We start from the raw sequence: 24,582 nt of genomic DNA on the forward strand, positions 1-24,582 counted from the left end.
TAAATGTCTAATATGTAGTGCTTTATTTGGAAGAACAGTAGAAGGGGGACTCAGCGGATGTTTGGTGAACAAGCATTCCACACAAAATTAACCGTCACATTACCGTGGGGGGGGGGGCAAAGCCCCCCACACCCCCCTTCAACCACCCATAATCCCAAAAAATAGATTTATTATACAAATATATTTTAAAAGAAAAAACATTTACTTATTCATTATTTTTTTAAGACATTAAATGTTAAATTATCAATTAATAATTCTACAAAAAAAAAACTTAAACTACATATTAAATAAGGTCCATAAAATGATTTATCTTCATTTTTAAAAGATCATTTAGGACAGTTTACTTCATCTGAATTTCTTTTGCCACTTTTAATGCAGCTCTCAAGGTAATGATCTAGTTTGAACAACTGAATGGGAGATCCGATGCAGTTAAGGAAAACCAATGAAGATATATGCCCTGTAGTCAAAGCATTTCTTTTTGATATAACTATGTTGTTCATCGCACTGAAAGATCTCTCACATTCAGAGGAAGAAATTGCAATTGTTCTGACTGTAGTAACTTTGGTACTTTGATAATTGGAGATAAGATGAGTTATCACATCATCCAATATTCCAATGACAATATAATTTATGTTACGATTTACGATTTATAAAGATTTAATTCATAAAATGTATCTATTACATAATCACAGATATATGCTTATATTTCTGTGGGCATAATACAATTTACTAGCAATTTAAAAATCAATTTTTTTATTTTCATTTTCAATTTAAATGTACAAATATTATGGCTATAGGTTATAGCCTATAGGTATATTTTGCAACAGAAAAACTGATGATTTACAAATTCTCTATAGTAAGTTCCCAGTGTTCCGTTTTAAATAAATAGAAAGGGTTCGCTAAAAAAAAAATTTAAAAAGAAGGGGAATCCGCCCCCCCCCCCAAATCAAGCACTGCAAATATGTGATTAAGAATAGTTTACTAAACCAAATTATCTACAAATATTCAATAATATTTTAATTAATAACATACAGTTCCAAGCCATATACTATATTAGTTAAAAGTAAAAATAAATAAGTTAGATCACCTAGACAGGTATGCACATAACATAGTCACATGTCACTGAAAAAAATAAATAACAAATACAATGTAGGTATAAAATGAATTTAAACAAAGTATTTTTAGAATAATATGGTCTTTTTAATCATACAATCATACATTATACATTCATGTTTAAGATATATCACAATAAAACAGATAAGATTAGGTCTTATAAATGTAGTTGTAAAAATAATAATAATGTTAATGTCAACATAAACATTTTTTCATCTTCCAAAATCATAAAATTACATAGGTATTACATTTTATATACGAACAAATTAAGAAACAATATAACTTAACTGAACTAAAATTATGTTGGTTAAGAAGACTCTTGTATCATCGCTAAACCCTTTGCATTCAAGAATATACACACATAAAATTACAAGACACACACTCACCCACTCTTGTACACATTAAACATTGTTCTAAATGAGAAAAAAATTGTATTCTTAAAAATTTTTGTTCGACATAACACTATAAATTACTATTTTATCATTATTATTTTTATTTTATGGCTTTTACAATTTATAAATATATAGGTGCTAATATTATATCAAGATAATATGGACTTAGAGCACGCAGAATTAAAGCGAAATAACAGTTTAATGTTTATAGCACAATAGCGGTTTACAGAGCATTTCACAGTTACCAGCCATTGTAGCTAAGTGTGTGCAACATATAATAATATAGTTGAAATGGCAATTGGGCATAAGGGACTTGGGATAAATGCAACTCAATAATATCAATCAAAATATTTTCTTTGTTGTATATATTTGAGGTATTATTAAACACTTAAATAATTTATGTTTATATTATTTATTAGCTATATCATATTACCTCACATAACATCATACATCAAGTTTAAAAACAATTTTACATAAATAAAACGAGAATCTTAATTACATTGTAAAAAGAGCAGCCCCGACTAAGTTACAAAAACTATCTTTGATCAGTTATAAAATTTGAAAAAAAAAATAATAATAAAACAAAACAAAACAAAGTTACAATGCACCGTATGTAAATTAAAAATAACGACAAAACGCTTAAGTCTATTCAAATGTTCTTACAATTGAGTAAAATTAAAATAAATGATATATAATTCTGACCATCAACAATATGGATTCAGAAAAAATAATGTAAAACATAATATTTTAACTCTGGAATTGCTAAACATATTATATATATATATATATATTCACTGATTCATTCGGAACGTTTATACAATAACAGTTTTATTAATAATCAGTTTAAATATACAAACATTAGTTTAAAACTCATTCTACATAGAAAAGTTAAGGTAGAATTTATAACATTTAGGTTATGATTAGTAGTAGTTTTTACTTCAAGACATGTAAATGTACCAATAAAAAAATGGGAGAATAAATCTAAAAAACAAAAAAACAGAAAATGATATGTACAGTTTTTTTGTATTATGTAACAGTAACACGTCAACTATATAATTATGTAGTATAAATAATGTACTAATAGAAAAATGGTTTTAATTATATTTTAAGTTATATCTCAACCGAATATAGCTCGAATTTATACATTATATAAAGCATTAAACGAGAAAAAAACAATTTGTGTGGAAAAAACACCTTATAGTCAAGAATAAAAGTTTAAGTGATTTTGTTAGTCCACGTATCATTTTCATAAACAATAAATAAAAAAAAAAATCAATCGAAAATTGATAATCAACAGTTGTATCAGCCTTTGTACACAACCGAATTGCAAAATATTGAAAGCATAATATAGATGATATAATTACGTCGTTATTTATTTGTTTTTCATGCACATTATTTGAAGTTAATTTATGTGTATATATTTTAATATTGGTATGGTAAATGGTAATAGTATATAGTTCGGAATTAGCGTTTCGACTTCTCGTAATTGTTAAAAAAAATTAAATTATTATTAATCATAATATAATAATCATTATTCATAATACATATAGCTGCGCAACAATTTTTTGTTATATTATCTTATATTCCCCTCTTCAAATGTTGTTCGAAGTCAGTGTATAAACGGTTCAATCTCCTGGATGTTCAGGGCACGATCTATTCACTTCAAACCATCTGTCTATACATCTGAAAAAAAACAAATACCTAATTATCATAATTATTTAAGGACGGGGTCCCACACAATATAATTGGCGCGAACCGTTCGGTGTTAAAAACATAAACTTTATAAGGGATACAGGATATATATACAGAAATACAGGATACCGCATAGTTGATTTTTAAGTAAATCGCAATTCGAAATCTAATTAGAGATACAATTTGAATGACTAATACCAACTAAATATTAAATAATTCAGTGTTTCCCATACTTTTCCTCCACCGAACCCCTTAGGCTATGGTAAAAATGATTGCGAATCCTATAATAAATAATAATAATATTTACGGACCCTTTATAAGGGTCACAATTTGAGAAACGAGGACTTTTTTTTGTCTTTATAATGTAACTGTTTTGTTTTTATTAAAAAAAAAATTTTAAAAATGATAAAACCATGTTTAACCAGGCAACAAACCTTAAATCATATATATTAGTATATATTGTATATAATCTATATTCTATAAATTACAGACCTACAGCTTGAGGTACGTTATCCTCACGCCATTCCAATATCAAAAGCATTCACCGGTGACGCAATCTATAACCTAGCGACAACCAACACCACATGCAATTTCTTATACCTACCAAAGTTATCATTAATTCCTGCAATAAATGTTTCTTATTATAACCGATCAAAACTGACTCTTTATCTCTTATCGATTAAATCGTAATAAGACCGTCCCCAAACTTCCTATCATGTTTTTATAGTTCATAGCATATTCTATAAAATTAAGAAACCTTGAAACTGCGGCCAACAAATAACACTATATACACAAACGTTCAACATAATATTATCCTCTCCGGCTAAAATTACAACACAGTAAGTTCATAATGACCGAGTACTTCCTAGGTCAATAATATTTTAATATAATTCACACTACGGTATAAGGTAGGTACGCCAAATAATCATAAAAACAACAGATAGAACATGGCCATATAAATTAAGATCGATACATACATAAAAAAATACATTCTAGCAAAATACTTTCATAACAAACATATTTCTGCTTCGCCCAAGAACAAAATATTTAATAGATATTTTTTAAATTAGATGAGTATTAACATATTTTGGATAACATAATTTTTAGAACATATGTAATATACACACAACACTAGATTTTATAATAACCCTTTCGAGTTTCGAGTACTCTAAGATTTTATATAAATGTGTTTTATTCATTGTGGATTAAAATTTTCACATTTCATCTAGTTCCAATTGACATTTATCGTCAAAGACTCTCGGTTAAAGTAATCCGTATAACGTAGTATGTATCAGTCGAATATTTTGATGTTCGTATTTATTCTTCTTGTGTTCGTTCTAATTATTTTTATGATCGACTCATTATTTAGGTCAAACTCCAAAAATAATACAAACACTACACGTGGTATAAGACATTTATAAACATTTCATAATCGTATCCCGATATTTTAATTCACAAGTTAAGGGGATTCCACACTAACACTTTTTAGAGTAAAATAGACCTATACGCGTTCCAACGTACTAACTTGAGTTTTACTCCTATAATAATTTTGAAAACATATTTGAATTTATTATGAAGTATATTTTGAATCCTTCGAATCAGAATAGTAAAAAAAAAAAATATATTATATACAAATCAGTTTTTCAAAATTAGTTTTTCAATGAGGAAATCGTATTTTATATGTTTTTAAATTATCCGATTTTAACGGACATTTAGTTTTAACTAGTATTTTGACAAATTTATAGATGTATTTTGTAAAAATGGTTAGGTAATAGGTATGTTGTTTATGATACTAACCGGAACTATTACTTTATCGAAGTACCGAACTAGTGAGAAGAACATTAGCAAATAAATTGATATTATGTACTTGATACGTTAGGTATATATAGCCATATAGGTTTATTTTATTGAAAAAATGACTAACATGAACACAAAATATTAAAGACAACAATTTAAATACATATTTAATTAAGTAAATAGTTATTTAATCTAAACAGTTGATCACTAATCACTATACCTATTAAAATCCTGTTCAAATAATTTATTACATTAAAGAAAATATACAGAATATCGTACCAATCATATCATATTATTTTATAATTTAATAAAAATTAGTGTAATATGTAACACCAATTTGTTTTCTAACTGCCAATTTCTTCAACTATATAGGTTAACTATACAATGGAAGCATAACAGGTTCCAGGATTACATTAAAATGTTATGAAAGTCTTATAGTTAATTTTGCAGTATGAATAAAAATATATAATATTCAATGTAATAAATTATAAGATTATTTATAAAATTAATAATCATTAGAACTATGAAACTGTAATTTAAAAAATATTACCATTATTCTTTGTTAAATGTTATGAAAGTATCTAACAATAAATATATATATGTATCTAATTTATTATATAATGTTCTATTCTTATCTAAATTAGGTACGTTTTGTCCAAAATAAAATAATACTACCGAATAGTTCGTACCTATACACATTAATATATATATATATATATATATATAGCGAACACGATATTAAAGAAATTCTCAAAAACTTAAAGTGAAAATGTGAAATCGAACTAGTTCAAATTCATCTTATAAATGTACGTATTGATGAATATTATTATTATGCATCGCGTTAAAATAATTTATGTCAAGTAACCATCTCAATGGCCCAGGCCCCAGACATATCTTGTATTTCACTTTTTATTCTTCGATGTCGTTAAATTGCAAACACTGACTTAGGTAGTTAGGTTATAGTTACAGTATTACACGAAAAATTATTTCTATGGTATAATTTTAAAGTATAAACATTGAGACGATAACATATGAGTTTAATGACCCGGAAACTAAATCCCTGTTATATTTAACCTTGATTTAGGAATGTCAAAAATCTAAATGAGAGGAACTTATCTCACTGAGTGTACTAGATTTTGGAACATCCGTTGAGTTAAAGCCAAAACCAAAAATATCTTAAAATCCAAAAGTTAAAGAGCAGAAAAGAGAAGGGGAGTTAGGGCATCGGTCCAAAATAAAATAATTGTTTTTATTTACTTTATTATATTTTCTTCAAACATCTGTAATACTCTAATACATCTTTTTAATTTTATACCAGTATAATACTATTACGTCGTTCATTTTTCGATTTTGATTTTTTCATAAAAGATAGGCTGCTCGGGCTATTAGTTTGACATTTACTTAAAATTAGTTAATTCTCAATATTATTTTATTGTCAATGAAACATTTGCATAGAGACCATAGAGTAACAAATGAAGTAGGGAAATATTTTTAAAACTAAATCAAGTCAATAACAAACTAATAAATGAAAAAATGAAATGAATTATAATGAGGCAATGACGTAGCCAGGATGGCTGAGGAAGTTTAAAAAGGAAAATTAAAAAACACTTTCATCATTCTGTGAATGATATACGTAAGATTGCTGCGAAAATCTAAACATATCCAGAGTATCAGATATAAATACACCATACTTACGAGGGATAATTAAACTTTCCATATTATATAAGAAATTATCGACCAATGAAAAATTTAGACTACACGACTGAAATGAAAACACAATGAGGAGATCGGTGGCAGATAGATTTTAAGGAGATCCAATTTTTTTGAATTTTCGAATAGTATGCATATGGTCTTGTAAAATTAAGGAAAGTAAATGCTCATTAGTGTGTGTGGCTGTGTGTAAAAGAAATAGCGAAATGCTCCCACCCACGCATGTATAAGTCACTCCCTCGGCGTTGCGCACGAACGGGAAACAATTTAGCTTATTTGTAGGTATATACTTTTTGTCCATAACCATCTACCGATCGATCTATAATGCGATAATATTTTAGAAAATTGATTTAAATTCGATGGAATGTCTACTTGATCTCTGTTAGTCCACTTTTAAGATTTCTGTTTGATACTTCAATTATACGGTTTGAAAAGTCCAACATTCAAAATATTCAAAATTAGTTGTTTTTTTTTAGGGGGGGAGAGGAGAGTAAGATTGGTCAAACTAGACTGATCGAACAGATCTCAAGTAGACATAATAACGAATCAATTTTAAAAAGTATTATCGCGCATCAGTATGACAAAAGATAGGTTTGTTTTGGACAAAACAACTGTCTGCCACCGAACACCTTAATTACATATTAGTTAAACCACACGGATTACAGTAATAAAGTACTAAAGTATTTGTATTATAATATGGATTTAAAGACTACAACTAATAAATAATCGAACAAAGATGACGAATAATCATAATAGTGAGTTACCTAATAGGAATCATAATAGGAATGTACGAGTGGTCAGAAAATTTCGTAAATATGGACATGATTAATTTTTGAGAAATTTCTTTAATTAAATCAGTACCCCACACCAAATAAAAAAATTAGTTTTTAATTAATTTAAATTCACAGGTTATTTATATTATAGTATACGTCTATAATTCGTAGTTCACGTTAATGATGTTCTATAGTCGTTTTTACGTAATTTTAACTGTTCGTAAAAAAAACATTTATATAGGCAGTGGAGTACATTTAACTTTATTGCGGGGATTCAATTATAATATACAAGTTTATCGAAGTGCTTTACCCAACACAATAGTTATATTATAGACTATACTATACTATACTATACTTTAATTAATATTCAGTCATTCAGACTTCAAGTAAAATTACATGTTGTAAATTGAAAAATTCGGTTTTTTTGATATATTTTAAAACGGTTCAAAAAACGTAATAAATTTATAAATCGATTTTTAATATAGGTACTTACGTTTTATGGTATATGCAAAGACAAGGAAGCCTAGCTATGGTATCACCTTGTATTAGTTCTTCCAAACAAATTACACATTCACCTTTATCATCTTTTAAAACGTCTTCTACAAAATAACATAGCAATAATAAATCATATCGTTTAACAGACTGTAAATGATATTTTAAAATAGGTTAAACCACATATAAGTTATATTCAATTATAATACAATTATTAATAGATATGCACTGTATATTTTATAATGTTTCATTTTAGGAATAACAGTTTAAACTAATAAACATACCGTTGTAAATCAGTCTAGGTTTGGTCAAGCACATAACCAGATGTACTTCTATCTCGTCTGGTAAAACAAACTTTGAACATACTGGACACTTAATTCCTAAACATATAATTAATAGATTATATAAATATGATAAAAAAGTGTATGTAAATAATTAATTACTAATAATTGTATTGTTAAGGTATAATATATTTTTTTAAATAATAACACGCGATCAATAGATTAATTTTTTTAGAAAAACTATATATAATATATAACTATACTAGTATTAACATTTATATAACAAATTATAGTTTAATTACTTAAATTAATTAAAGCAAAATTAGGTAAGACAAGATAATTCTGAGTAAAACTCAATTAAATTACATTACATTTTTTTTTTTGAAATGTTGCCTAGCTAGATATCAGGTAAATATTAATAGGTAATTATAAATTGTATTTACCTTACAAAAAGACTAGTCAAATATTTTGTAACAATACCTTTGGAATTCATTTCATAACGGTGGTGAAAACAATTTTAATCTATAGATGCTATAACACTAGCTGACCATTAAATGTATTAATATGTAAAAATATATTTAACACTAAATTAGGTATACCGATTATTTTAATAATCTACAATCAGATTACAATGATTTACTATTAACTAAACGTTAATAATTTAGGAATCAAGAACACAACTTTTTTTGAACTGATATAGGTAATATCCTATTACTAATAGGTACCTATATTAAAATATTTTTTAAATCAATTCATGCATTATTATTATTTTTACTTTTTACTAAAAACAAGGAAGCTTCAATAGCGCCATTTATTGTACTGTATTATACTTAGATAGTTATTTAAATTATGTTGTAAATATAATATACATTAATATATATAAATAATGCTTTCGTCGTCCATACATCATGTTATAATTTATTATTGAAAACGAATAAAAATGATTATATGTGAATACTGAATAGGTACTAAATTCACACAAATCTTGATTCTTTTGTGTAATATTATGAAAATTAAGTAGTAAAAAGTAAATTCTAAAAATAAATTTCAATTGAATATAAAAAAAATTTTTGTATATAAATACTAAATGTATACCTACAACACAAATCAAACATTATTTTCAACAAAAACACATATAACGAACTTTAACCTACGACAGCTGATGGTGAACTAAAAAAGATCGTAAAATATGTATAAATGCTGCAATAATATCTGAGAAACTTTTTAGTACCGTATGTAAGTACTTAGTATTTTAAGTACTTAAAAGAGACCTGTTGGTTATATTAAAAACAGCAGATAATTTGTATAAGTCAACCAAATATAATATAATCGAACGGCACCGTATATTTTTATTTAGTTTTAAGAAGACAAATATACCTAAAAAATCACAAATTTACTTATTGTTTTATTATATAACAGATTGTAAATACATTTATTTATAAAAAAAAAAAATGTACCTATAATACAAATTAAAAAAATAAAAAGTTAAACGTTAAAGTTACTTAAAAAAATATATTCCAAATATGAAAATAGTAATTTAATTGATCATGAGCTTACAATATTTTATTATATTTATATTGTCTTGGATCCGCCATGTCTAATAAAAACCGTCATAATAATATACTAACTCAAAATTATTTAATTAATTGTCTGGGGGTACAACAATTTAAACGACAAAAACATCAAAATTTAGCAAGATATTTGTTTACAGACACATGTTTCAACTTTTAATAAACTACATTCAAAAGTTAAGAATCTGACCACGTATGATGCGCGTAATCGGAAACATCGCTTAAATAGTTAAATTTCACTGATCAGTTATCAGTTATCACAATATAGATAACTGATTAGCATGCATACTTTATGACTTATGTAGTTATGTACCTAATTGTTGTAGTATAGTATCGCCTATACAACTGTTGGAGGACAAGTTGGAGAAAAGACGATTCTGTATATTATAAACAACAAAGAAATTATATTTTGACTATAAAAAAAATAGCGTACTACAAGCAAAATGTCCTTGTTTACCTATGCTCGACGCGTAGTGATCATTCTTGAACATATAATGGCTTATCGATTCGCCTTTCAAGGACTCGACGACTAATAAAAATTAATTCGATATCGCTAAACAGTAAATATATAGGTAACATTATACTGATATACCTACATATAAACACATAATAATAAGTAATAACAACACAGTAACGTTTTTAACAGTATAATAACATTGGGAAATTATTATGGGCCAAAATAACCGACTTATATTATTGGTTAAAGATCACAACCAACCACTCGTTTTGACGGTGACGAATGACAATGTACTTATTTACATTATAAAATAATATAACTGCAATACCGACTGTACTTATCATACCAACTCGAAAACACTACATTATTATTTATTACGTTATTAAATATTACAATAATATAGGCTATACAGTATACACGTGTTGTCCATTATCATAGAACGCGTGAAAAGATATTAAATAACAGCAAGCTAATATTTTTCAACAAAATTATAACAATAATTTTTATTTGATGTTCGCGATATTAATTACCAACGAAAATTACAACTCGCGTTCTATTAACTACAAACAAAAATTTAGGGAAAATAACATTAGTAAAAACAAACATTTTAGACAAAAACTATGGTTGAATCATACTTGAACAGACATTTCATGAAGTACAATAATTTACAATCATTCCTTATTCAAGAAGAATAGCACATTTTAACACAGACATTTGATATATGATATATAGATTGTCTTATTTAAATTGTAAAGAAACATACCCTATACATTTTAAACAATTACTATACATCACATGCACATGACTTCTTTTAATCATATGCATAATATGTTTGAGTACATAATCATGTATTACTTTTACAGTGTTAGATAAGTATAAACTATTTTATTATTATATTACACTTACAAATAATAACTAAGCCTAAGTATTGTACAGTTTCAAAATATAATACACTGAATTTTCAATAATATTATCACACCAAAATACCACATAACGTCATACTATATTAAACTAAATTCAAAGCTGTTTATAATTAATTTAATACTTTTGTTTCAAATTATTCTAACAAAAAAATTAAAATTAAAAGAAAAACAACTATACATATATTATTCATAAAATAACAATATAATTCATGGTTCATTAATAATTATGATAAAAGTTTTTACATTATATTTAGCTAATGCCGAAAACACTAAATAATTCAATTAAAAATAATGTATGTTAATAATATTATTGTAAGTACTAAAAGAACATAATGTTATACTAATAAAGTAATAACGAATGCAAAACTAGGAAGTTTTTTTGTTAAATTACAACTACTTTTTATCCCCCTTTTTTTAAGAACTAATACACTAAAATATGTATACAGTTTATCATAATTTAAATAACAATATAATTATCAAGTACTAAATTTATAATTTATAAGTATAACATATAATAGACTATCTACTTGAGTTAATTTATTTTAAACCTTCAAATTAAAAATTTACAAGCATTGAAAGTAATAACTGGCCCAAGGTTCATTTGCTTACAATTTAGTAAATAACTTGAAATGATTAAAAAATAAATAAAATTTTCAAATATTACTCTGCATTTTAACTTGTTTACATAGCTTAAATAATGCTCAAAAGCCGAAATACATAGATAAGTTATATTATCAAGTATCAATAGCATATAAAATATTATTGTTAATATATAATAAGTTATCTCAAATTAAAAACATCAATAAAATTATAAAAGAATAAAGAAAAAGTATATTATTGGGCTACACGAATATTTTCTAACATCAACTTTTACCAGCATTTTTACACTATTAATTATCATGCTGTTTTACTTTCACTATATTAGATAAAAAAATATTATGAGTGTATGTATGTGTGTGTGTGATGTAAGCTATTTTCAAATAATAATTAATACTATTGAGTGTTATTTTCATGAATTTTGGTAATATTTTGTTTTGAAAATTAAAACAAACATTAAAACAATAAAAAAACATAATCATTCATTAGCTTATAACTGAATCAATAGGTATCACAATGTTAAATTGGTGTATATGTGTTGTTTCTATCTTATAACACATAACATCACAAAACATACAATTAGTACTTTCAAGCATATGTTGTCTTTCTAGGACATGGAGAACATAGTAAATTTGAGCGCAGCAGTTCTAATGTTAAGGATAGATTTTACATTCAAAAAATAAATAAATAATTAGATAAGTAAAAAATACTAAATGTATAGATTTTGTTTAATTTAATTTTTTGTTTTAGCCTTCTGTAAATCAAAAAATATTAATATTTATTGGTAACAATAATGAAGTTTTAAATAATTTTTCAAAATTATAATTCGAGATAAATATGCAGGTTAGACATTCTGGCATAATGAACATATTATTATGATATTAGATATCTATGTATATTTAATTTTGATAAATATATATATATATACATATATGATCTTAAAATGCATATTACCTACATTCATTAATGTTGTAAAATAAATGTATACAACATTATTGTATATACCAGAATATATGTATACCTAGGTATGTATTATAAATATCAAGAAATCCTTATAAAGTACCTATGTTTCATAAAAATTATATTTTTTTTAGATATCACCTAAACGAGGCAAAAATTAATATATGTATAATATTTTGTTTTGACACAAAAAAAATATTATTCACAGAGATTGGCTTATTCAAATACAAATAATTTCACATTATTAACAATTTTCATTCTAAAAATAAAATATTTCTTAAACAGGTTTGAATGTTTTAAGCTTATGACCTAGTATCTAACTTGTTTTTAAGTTTTTGAATTATTGAATAGAAGACCCAAATAAAATTTAAAAGTATATGTCACTCTAAAACTAATCGGTGCAATTATTGTACCTGCAAATACCTAACTAAGCTCTGGTCTGAAATCTAAAACAATACCCCAAAGTAGTTACTTAAATAAAGCAATACTAGTTTATAATAGTTTATACTCAACTAAAAGCATTTGAATTGAGTGTAATACAATATAATTAGTATATCCAGATTTTAATTTAAGGTAATATTTTCAATTTATTCTAATTTATCATCAATCTATTAGCAAAATAAAAAAATTTTATCACATTTTATAATGGATGTAATATGACAATATTGATTTATATTATTGACAATACCATACTCATAACTGTTTTCATCAAAAGATAACATTGTATAGATAAAAATATAGAATGCTTCAACTGTTTCATACATATTTTAATGATTAATGTCATAATTAAATCACTAGATCAGCAAGGGTAATTGAAAACCTTTTAAAGTACTTACTATGTCCATACTCTATCTCTTATAATAAACTAACTGTATCAATAAATAAACCTGGAGAACTTATTGTCGTCCTCTAAAATCCTTTTTTTGAGAATTTAAACCTTGGACAGGACAATTATCATACTATATTATTATTATGATAATAAATTTAAAATTAAATGTGATAGTAAGTAGTAACTTGAGTAAGTACTTATCCTTAAAATCTAGCATTCACTAAAGCCTAAATATGTTTTAAAACCTACACAGTGACATGAGATCATTCTCAAAGTTGTAATGGAACAATAATGTCTATAATAAAAACTATGACATAAAAGCAGATAATAATGTTGAAAATGTGGTGTGAGTATATTTATTTAATATAAATATATTAAATACATAGTAAATACATAATACATAATACAAAATAATAAAAGAATAAAATAATAAAATAATAAAATAAAAAAATATAGTATAGTTATATAATATAATTAAATTAAATAATAATTATTATTATGTAAATACATAATACGTTCACTTATATATTTACTAATACAAACATTGCAAAATCTGTAAGATACATTTTTAGAATTATAATCAAATAAAATATAAATAAATTCAATTTGTGATCATTGATCACTATAATATAGTTAACTTGTTTTCATTAAATGTCAGATTTTGGCTGTTGGTAAGTTATTTTAATTTTATTATATTCAGGAATTTAAAATTATCTAAATCAAAATTTTTAACAAAAAATGTAAATGATATTACAAAATAGATATTATGTATTTTAGATTCAGAACAAAACAAAGACTGTAGGTATTCAGTATAAGCACATTGGTTGAATATTGAGTTTTAATGAAATTATATTGAATTGTGTAATTTTTTTAATTTTAAAACAAATGTAAATAAAATATTATAATCATGGACAATGCTTGGATTGAGCTTTTAATAGATTTATGTACATATAGTTGTCTATACATTATAAAAATTTTAAATTACTATAATTCATATTTTAATTTGTAAATAACAAATAAGTGCCATACACAATAATAACTACTCAAATGCAATTTAGATAAATACATTTATGTATATAAGTAATAACTACCTGTAACAGTAGTATAGTTACATATAGGTAGCTATTATATAAATAAAAAAAAATCAATAGCTAAGTTTAATTTTTATGAAAAGTCAACATGCTAGAGAATTAGTTCTTTTTTAGACTTTACCAATATTTATTTAATACGCGATAGTCATAAAATATATAACTTGTATAATTTAGATAATAATTATAAATTTATTTTATTATATTATATTTCATAATTCATTATATAATTGTGATTTATTATGAATAATTGATAACACATCAAAATTGAATAAATGTAAAATATTGTATACAAAAATAAAAATAAGTACTGGTTTTTTATATTCTTTTAACTCATATCAAAATTGATTAGTAAAAAGCAATTTTTTTTGAAATTCTTTGGTTTTAATTTAATACTTTTTACTTGGGTTGTATCATTAGTATAAATATGAGATACTACAAGTAGATTAGATAAATTAATAATTTAAATTGTTACTAGAGTAGTAACTTAATATTCAGGCTATTCAGTGTAATTTTAGGTTGTACAAAATTCAAAAAAACAAAAAAAATATTTTATTTTATTTAAATTATGCATTACAAGAATTAATGTTTTTTTAAATTGTAAAATATTCAAAAATACAACTAAAACTGTCTAGAATCCTTTTCATCGCATGTGAGGTTGGTTACATTATATTAACAAATTTTATATAAAATTCCAGTCTACATAATAATTAGTAATGTTACATTCTATTTGCGAATCCATAGATGTAATAGAATATAGACAGTGGCTATAATTTATATGTAGGTACAGAGTTAGATAAACATGATTTGTAAAAGTCAATCTAATTCAGTAAAACCTCGCTAAGACAAAAACGCTTAAGACCGTCCAATTGTTCTGTCTGAATGGAGTTTTCGACTAGACATTCATGATGACTAAGGACTCGTAAGAGTTCATGCATTTGCTTGTTTTTTGACTACATCAGAAAACATGCTAAGTGAGATAAAAACCACTTCATGACAATGATAATACAAATTTAAAGTTTAATATTGTATGTTTTATTGTTTTGGGTTTATTGGCATATTTGGAATATAGTTGATTTTTTAGAGTTATTAGCGCATATAATTAATGTAAATTCACCAAAATCATTTTTCATGTAAGTTAAAAAAAAAAAAATTGGTCATTAAATCAAATACTTGAATTCATTCTTATTTGCTTTTCCAAACATGTTTAAAAAATCTTAGAATTTTATTAGTTTATATTTATTATTGTATGGCGCACAGGGTTTTATAGGTTAAATTTGTATTATATCTTGTAAGGCAGTGGTTCTCAACCGGTGTGCTGCTAGAAGTTTCTGATATTTGTAATTATGCTGGTAAAAATATTGAAAACAGTAATTTATTTTATTACATTTGTGTTGAGTGTTCCGCGAAAATTTGTGATGTATAATTATGTGCCTTGAACCAAAAAAGCTTAAGAACCACTGTTATAAGGCATATTCTGCCAGTTTTTAGTGCATGCTTATTTAGTCATTTTTAGGGCAAGAACTTATGAGCCCTGATTATGACCAAAAAAATTGTTACTATTATCAGGGTTTCTGTCTAATAGAAGTTTAACTGTATCTAAATCTCAAAAGACAACTTTAATTAATTTATAATTAACTAGGTATTTATTTTTAAGATATTATCTAAGTAGAATGAATAATCTATATGATTTTTGACAAAAATAAGTGCTTAATTATTTTTTCAGGCCCACCAGTTAAAAACTAAATATAAACGCACATATTATTAGAAAATTGCAAGAACCTACAAACAATTTGCAACATTAATCTTTGGGAAATTTACTCACAAAACTCAACTCTTTAAAATGTAAAATAAATAAAACAATAATACAAATATGTAACATATATATTCATAAAAAAGTAGCCTGCTATAAATATGAGATAAATATTACTCTGGACTCTGACAAAAACATACATTAATATGCCACACAATAAATGATTTATCATTAAAGTTCTAAATCTGGTTTAATTTAATTAATGGTAAATTTAAATTTATATTTTTATCTTTATAATAGATTTTTGCATAAAGATAAAGCAATTTCATAAAATATTTGAGTAAGTGGAGAAATGGTAGTTACTGATGGATTGTAATATAGTAAGATTTCATAATATCAATTAATTATGTAGGTACAATTGTTTTATATAGTCAATAATGTACCTAATACATAAAACATTTTTATTCAAACTTATTCTCATACACAGTTTAATTTGCAATAAATGTATTTCATATATATATATACATTAAATACCTACAGTATACATAAATGCATAGTCATCAACATTAGTCTAATAATTAGAGCCCTAATTATTATACCTACAGCCAACCTATTGAATACTCACTCATAATTCAAGATATTCATAATTATACTACAGTCTATATTTTAGCATTTTATTACTGGCTTTAGTCTTAAGAATTTTTTAAAGATTAATTTTTAACTAAAATTTCTAAAAATCATCTTTTACAAAGTTTTCTTCTTAACACAATGATTGCCTTGCGGCTGCTGATGGTCATTTGTTATTTTCAAATTTCATACTTTTGCGACCACTGGTGGCCACAATTGATTATTACTAACGCGCCACATGACCGCAGGTAGCCATAACTGAATATAGTTTTATATTATCAACTAATCCATGGCACTACAATAATGCACTAAAAAAAGTACAGTGGCGTGGTGGGAATCATAAAATTTTTTTTTTATATTTTTAAACTTTTTTCAAATACATAGTTCAATTATAATATACAAATTTGGAGTGACACTGAAAAATATACTTGGCATACGATTATGGAATATTGTGTAACCACCCGCCAGCCGCATGGCATTTAACGTGTAAATGATATTGTGCATTATTAAACCATCAATAGTAATAGATTACTTCCAAGTATTAATAATCAATACCATAACAAAAATTATAACCAATGATAATTAAACACCATAACTTTAATTTGTATTGGGATTTGTATGTAGCTTTACATTTTATAAATTATTAAAAAAAAAAATTAAAAGCATTAAATACTGAATATAAACCTATGTGTTTTCTGTTTAGTTTGACACTAAAATGTTATTGTACTATAATAACTTTTTTATAATCTTGAATAAAGCCAATCTCAATTTTGTTATCTTGACTACGTCCACCTGAAGCCAAAACTATCTGGCCTAAAATAGTGAATTGTCTTTTTTAACTGTAATAGGTTTTTTATATTGTTGCCTGTTGGATTGCAGAAGTTGATTAAATTGTATGATTCATATTTGAATATGAATCATGTCACAGTAATACATTAGAATAATTACAGTAGCTGTGGCAAAAATAAGCAGTGGTGCCAAAATATATATTTGCCTATGACAATTGTCATAGATGATTTTAGTAGGTAAGAGGGTTACTTTTGTGATTCTAAATAGTAAATATATTATCATAATTTAATGTATTAGATATTACAGTTATTGTGAACTAAAAGTCGATAATATCACATAGAAACTATACTTTGTGTATAGTAAGGTAATTATAAGAAAAAGGTAGGAGTCAAAATTGTATGTGGTGGTGTCTAATGTCATAGGTAAAATTTTAGACTTTGGCACTACTGAAAATAAGAATATAAAAATGTGGGTCCCACATTCAATATTATGTTTTCAAAAAGAAAATATAATACCACAAGAGAATTAACAGTAGTCCTGAGGAAACATTTATCGAAAAAACAATTAATCTTTCTTGAACAAAACTGATAGTTAAGTCGAGTGGTAGTTGAAATACTGAAATTGTATCAAACTTGTTGTCATAGAATGGGTAGGATTCAAGATAATGGAAAAGTACCACTTTAATAACTTAAGTTAATTTCAGAAGATACCATAGGTAACCTTATTTGAGTATATCAGTAATTTAATTGTTGAATTATTAGACTATTAGAATTAGTAACATATTTTATTCAATAGTATTTAGATTAAAACTGTTAAAAATGTTCATTGGTATAGTTTTTATTTCAAGCTCATACCAACCTCATAAGAGCTATAAAACGGCTGTTCATTGCATTTTAAATTTTTTAGTATCTAAAATTTCCGTTTTTGTCAAATTCTATATTGATCTATTTCACTGCGGACAACTCTAATTACAGGCCATATTCAGCCCAAGTTAAAAGTATATTATATACCTAAATAGTTAATTCTTTTTAAAAAATTTAGTTAATAAAACAATTTGTGAGCACTTTCATTGGTAATAAATAATAATGAAATAAAATAAAACGAGGATAAAATTAATTATTTTGTATGATTAAAAGAGACGATGAAAAGAAGGGGACAAAGCTCCATCAAGTAACACTTTAAAAAAATGTATTGAGGGAATTCTGTCCCCAAAATGTTTCAGCTAGTTACTCCTGTGATGCCAGTCTCATAATGGCTTTTTCGCTCTGTTTGACTTTAATAATATGGATATTTGTAATAGGCCACCTATATTGGTTTTATTAGAATGTAAGTGCAATAAAATGAAAAGTTTTTTTATAATGTATAATTACATGCCTATCGTGTTGCATCATCAAGCAAGTAGTAAGGTACCTACCTACAAAATTACTCAAAATAATTTCAGTATGCCAAAGTTTCTAAGTGTAAGCATCCACCATACCATATTACTATACACATTTTGTCATTTTAATAGGTACTATTCTTCAAAATTAAATTGATCATTGTAAATAAAGAAAGTAAACACACATACCGTTAAATGGCCAAATATGTGCAGGTAATGAGTGAGCCGAATAAACACGTCCAAGACTGATATTAGCAGTGACTGTAGGACTGTCCAAGTTCTGGTCGTCGTTTGAGCTGCTGTCAGCTTCCAAGACTTCTGTGATATCAAACCGCGGGCTCGTCGAGTTGCTGTTGTTATCGTGACCATTGGGCACACCAGATAGAGACCTAGCACGCTGTCTGTCATTGGCTACAGCGCTGGGTAGAGACCGTAGAATGCTGAAACCAGGGTTGCTGGCTGTCTGCACAGAATCTGATCCGTTGCCGGAAGAGAACGACCGGTGGTCTCCGTGACCGGCGCCGCCGTCATCGCCGTTGGCCGTGCTGGCCTTCGCTCCCATATCGCATGCAACGAACGTTCACGTGAACTCCGCTGCAGGACGACGTTGACGAACACGGATTATAGGGCTTTGAGTTTTTGGACTCTGAAGCGCGCGTTGTACTATGAGCGAACGACCACCGCGTACGTCACGCGGACGACGACGTCCGGAACATTCGACATCGATTGCAGCACCAAAATTTAACCGCCAACGTGTACTACTGATGGCACACTTCAAGTCTCAGCGATTGACAGAAATTCACTTGGAATTGCGCACAGAAACAAAACGCGACAGTTCCGACGACGGTATGAGAACGAAAACAAAGAAAAATTATTAATAATGACGATGTGATAGCAACAAATAATAATAACAATATCACGAAAAATACGACGAAGATTGTTAATTTTTTAACGTAATAACTACGATAATATCAATTAATTATTTATTTGTTTCGATCATCAATTTAATACTACTTTTTTCCCGTCCTAGCTTTTTCGTTCGTCGTCTGACACTCTATTCTTTATGTCGTCGCGCAGTTACAAATTGGTAGTTCTGATAATGATGATAACATGGTCAACTGGTGAAATAAAAAATAAATAACAAGTCCAGACGTTGAGACGTATAACATTATAACACAACGACGATGGAAGGGAATCCTGATCAGCTGTTCATCGACATAATAGTAATAATAATAATATTATTTAACATGTAGAAGAGTGGCGACGGTAATGTTGTCTTGGTCGCATATATTACGTAAAGGCCAAAGTCCCGATCACGAATTCACGAACGTAATCAAACACAAAACCACAGTATAGAATGAAATATGAATAGATGTTATATTGTTATTATGTGACACTGTGGCAGTGGTGGTACAAACCACCCACCTCTTATTTAACTGTAATAGTGCAATGTCCATTATTATTGCAATACTTATTACATTATGCTAAACGTAATTTCAGGAATTGTACTAATAACTCGACACATTGACATAGCTATGCGTGTAGCCGTGTAGGTATAACTATTAACTGTGTAAGCAGTAAGTCGTAAAGTATAACTAGTGGCGTGTTTATAGGCGGGGGACCCCAAAATTCGACCAAGTTGAGAAGAGGGGCAATAGGGATTCTACCTAAATGTCCGGTTTATTAATTATACATATTCAGTACAATAAAAATAAAAATATTATGACATAATAATTTTTTGCGATATAATGACCAATATATTAATTATAAATTAAATGCCAATGTTTTGTACGAAGTCTAATATGCTTTCCAATATAAGTCCACTGAATACGACTAAATGAATTGAAATATGATTTGTCAAACTAAAAAATGCAATGTTTTATCATTCCTATATCTTTTTTTACTCCCAGATCCCATCTTCTTCTATTTTATATATCAATATATCATATAAAAGTTTAATGTTGTGTTCATAAACGTATAATTAACTTATAAATAAAAAATATATATAATATATAAATAAATCAACTATTTTTCGCGGGACTCTTTTTCCCAGAGATTTTCGTAGATTCGTTCTAAATATAATAATTAAAAAATCATATTAAAATATTTCTTACTCAAATATACTAAACTAAGACTTAAAAATTACAATATTAAATATGGGAGGGGGAATTTACCTGTTATAGATAGATACTACACGTCTATCGTCTACACTAGGAGTTCTCAAACTGTGGTACGCCGTACACGTACATTTGGGGGTACTTGAAATTTTTTAAGGGGTACGAGTCTGCCAAACAAAATTTATTATGATATATACATTTCAGTTTAGTAACTAAGCATTTTTTGCACACTAAATATTCATTATAATAATAAAATTGTAACACCCTCATGTGAAATTTTCGTTTGACAAGCAATAAACGTATTATAAAAAAGTGAATGAACTTACCTATTATTTAAATTAATTGCAAAGAATAGTATTAGAATATTGAACATTGAACAATACCTAAATACCTTAACACATTTTTAAAGAGTTACCTGTGAATATTACTAAATTGCAGCAAAAATTTACATGCATGCATACTGGCTACTTATACATAGGTACTTAAAACTCGTTAAAAGTTAACAAACACAGATAATGAGTTATTATAATATAGGCAATATAGTATGTACGGTATCGTCCTCTCAATTCCATTAATAATAATCATAATTAAATTTACGGATTTAAGTTTGGATAAAGGAGGACATTAGCCATCTACCTTGAAATTTAAATTGCCGGCTCTCGGGCAACTTTTGAGATGTCGCTTAACACTAATAATGTATTAATGTTTATTATTTAATGGTATGCATACCTTCAAAAATTCTACACGAGATTGAACGCTATTGCTCTTTTCATTTTTTATACTTCGTTGAAGCGACTGGACTATAACTGCAGCGTCTTCAACCGGCTTCGTTATGAACTTTGATGAACGGACGTAGCAAACTATCGTTGCTAGATGACGTTGCCAAAGCCAAATAGATGATTTTTACTTCCATTGGGAAAAGAAAAGTTCGAATTATCTGAGCCTAGAATCAGTGGCGTATTTAGAAATTAATTTCGGGAGATGGGGGAACCCCTCCTAAATAAGCCACTGTCTATTCTAATAGAATTTAATATAATTAATATTTTAAACTTTAAGAAGATATCGCATTTGCATCCATTGTCGTATTCATACACAACTACGAAATATCAAAAATACGTTCACTCAGAGGCGCCGACTTTTAGATATTAGCGCGGGGGCAAACTCTTCTATTAAGTGAAAAAAAAAATTCTATAGTATGCTGTAGTTTGCTTACCGGGAGGAGTAATTACCAAATTGTCCCTTAACTCTATTTTAATACTCCTCTAGGGTGCTATAAATATATTTGTTTATAATTTATAAATAATATTATTTGAATTGAAAATTTTTAGTTTATATACTATATAATGGTAATAAAATCAGTTCCGTCTCTATATTTCGGGAAAAATTGAAATGACAGATGTATTTTTAGACAAAATATAAAACCAAATAGTAGTGAGCGTCGAGCGATCTATAGTACTTTTTTTTTTTTATTTTTATTTTTTTTTTTTTAAAGCTCTCAATATAAAATTATTACAGCTAATCTATAGTACTTATAGATCATATTTAGGTAATATACAAATATACAATCGTCGATGTTCTAATGAATATTTTCATGTTATAATCTGGTATTTTAACCAAAATAATAATTATTGTACACAACGGGGCACGGGGGCGAAATAGTACTTTTGCCCCCGTTAAATCAATGTACGGGGGCGATCGCCCCCCTTTGCCCCCGCGGAGTCGGCGCCTATGCGTTCACTAGTTTCAATAGTGACTAGTGAGCTATTAGTTTTGATATTAAAAATTTAAAACACTAATTTGTGTTCTCTCATTGGTGTTTTACGATATTTGATTTTTAAGTTAGATACTAAGAAGTAAGATGACTTAACGATGTAAATATTAATATTTGAAAATGCTAATCATTCGGAAAAAATAATTCAACACTTTAAAAATGACAAAATTTTGTATAGATCACTAAGAGCAAATTGTTTGTATAAAAATATCAACACCTTTTATGCTTGATCTATAAACGTCATTTGACGTAGAGCATAAACGGATATTGGCGACCAAGGATCTTTATTATCTACAGGCAGTGGCGGCTTGAACTTTTTTTCCCTTGAATCACGTTTAGTATTTTTACACCACCCACCCTAAAATAGAGTTATTAGTTATTACTTATAATTGTACATTATCTGCTGAGTACACATAATTATATTTATTATTTATAATTTAATATTTAAATACCAACCTGCAAAAATGGTCCAATCTACCTTTTCCAACCATAAGACCTACCTACCCAACCACCCATTAATATTTTTGTGAATCACGTGATTCAAATATACTCCCTTCGAGGTGCCACTGTCTACAGGGACCTTTAGACTAAAAATATTTGATGTTACTTTTTCCTTAAGGGTCGACTACACTGAGCGAATTTACTCACTAGTCGTTGGCAAGCAAAGTCGAGCGTGTAGCGATCTGTCTAATTACATTAAGCGATTAAAGTCGTTCACACTAGCGATTTTTCTAACTAGGGCGAGTACATTCAGTGATTTAACTAGCTGGAGTGTAAAACATCAGAGGTTAGCGACGATAGTAGCCAGGCCGTCAACTTTAATCGCAAATTAAACTATATTAATATTATTTAATATTTATACTATACAACTGTCTTTTCAAATAAATACCATTTCAAATTTTGTTGTTAATTAACGGTGCAAAGTCTACCAATAATGATGGTTAAACTTGGTGTATGAAAATAATTATATCAAGTCTATTAAAGGAAATTCAATTTAAAAAAAAAACAATCAAATATTTTTCAAACTTTAGTAACTAAACTTCATTACTGTAGAAACAATTTGCAACGGTGGATTAAGAGGAAGTTTGACTAACAAAAATAGAATTATTTTATAATGAAATCTAATTACAGCTAGTTTAGTATTTCATATTTTATGGTATCTAAAAACTTAAAGAACAATATGAATATTGATATCACCTTTATGATCTACAATCTACTGTTAACTCAAATTCAGCTTCCAGTAGCTAAAATACAAGATGATTTTAAGTATTCAGCAAATAAAAATTAGTCATTTATTGTTATTAAGATACCAACAATTCTTCAACCCAACTAAGAATTAAACCAAATACATCTTAAAATTTGAATAATAAGATCAGCGTTACTGGGAAATCAGTTTTTTGGAAATAGAAAAGAATAACATGGCAGACTAAAAATAACTACTAACTAAAGACCAAAATGATAAAATGCATTAG

The 24,582-nt window shown here is 26.8% G+C and overlaps 1 protein-coding gene across 1 annotated transcript; it reads right to left on the reverse strand.

The window, feature by feature from the left end:
* Window positions 1–1,178: 1,178 nt before the first annotated feature.
* LOC107167367 (uncharacterized) lies at window positions 1,179–20,500 on the reverse strand. The gene is made up of 4 exons (XM_015516386.2): window positions 19,412–20,500; window positions 8,254–8,349; window positions 7,971–8,076; window positions 1,179–3,188 (listed from the first exon to the last, which is right to left on the reverse strand). Exons 1-4 carry the CDS (start codon window positions 19,782–19,784, stop codon window positions 3,131–3,133), a joined length of 633 nt encoding a protein of 210 aa, XP_015371872.1. The 5' UTR covers window positions 19,785–20,500; the 3' UTR covers window positions 1,179–3,130.
* Window positions 20,501–24,582: the final 4,082 nt, after the last annotated feature.

Source organism: Diuraphis noxia, unplaced genomic scaffold (genome assembly GCF_037042655.1).
Source record: "Diuraphis noxia isolate RWA-SAM2 unplaced genomic scaffold, SU_Dnox_SAM2 contig0005, whole genome shotgun sequence".
Lineage (NCBI taxonomy): Eukaryota > Metazoa > Arthropoda > Insecta > Hemiptera > Aphididae > Diuraphis > Diuraphis noxia.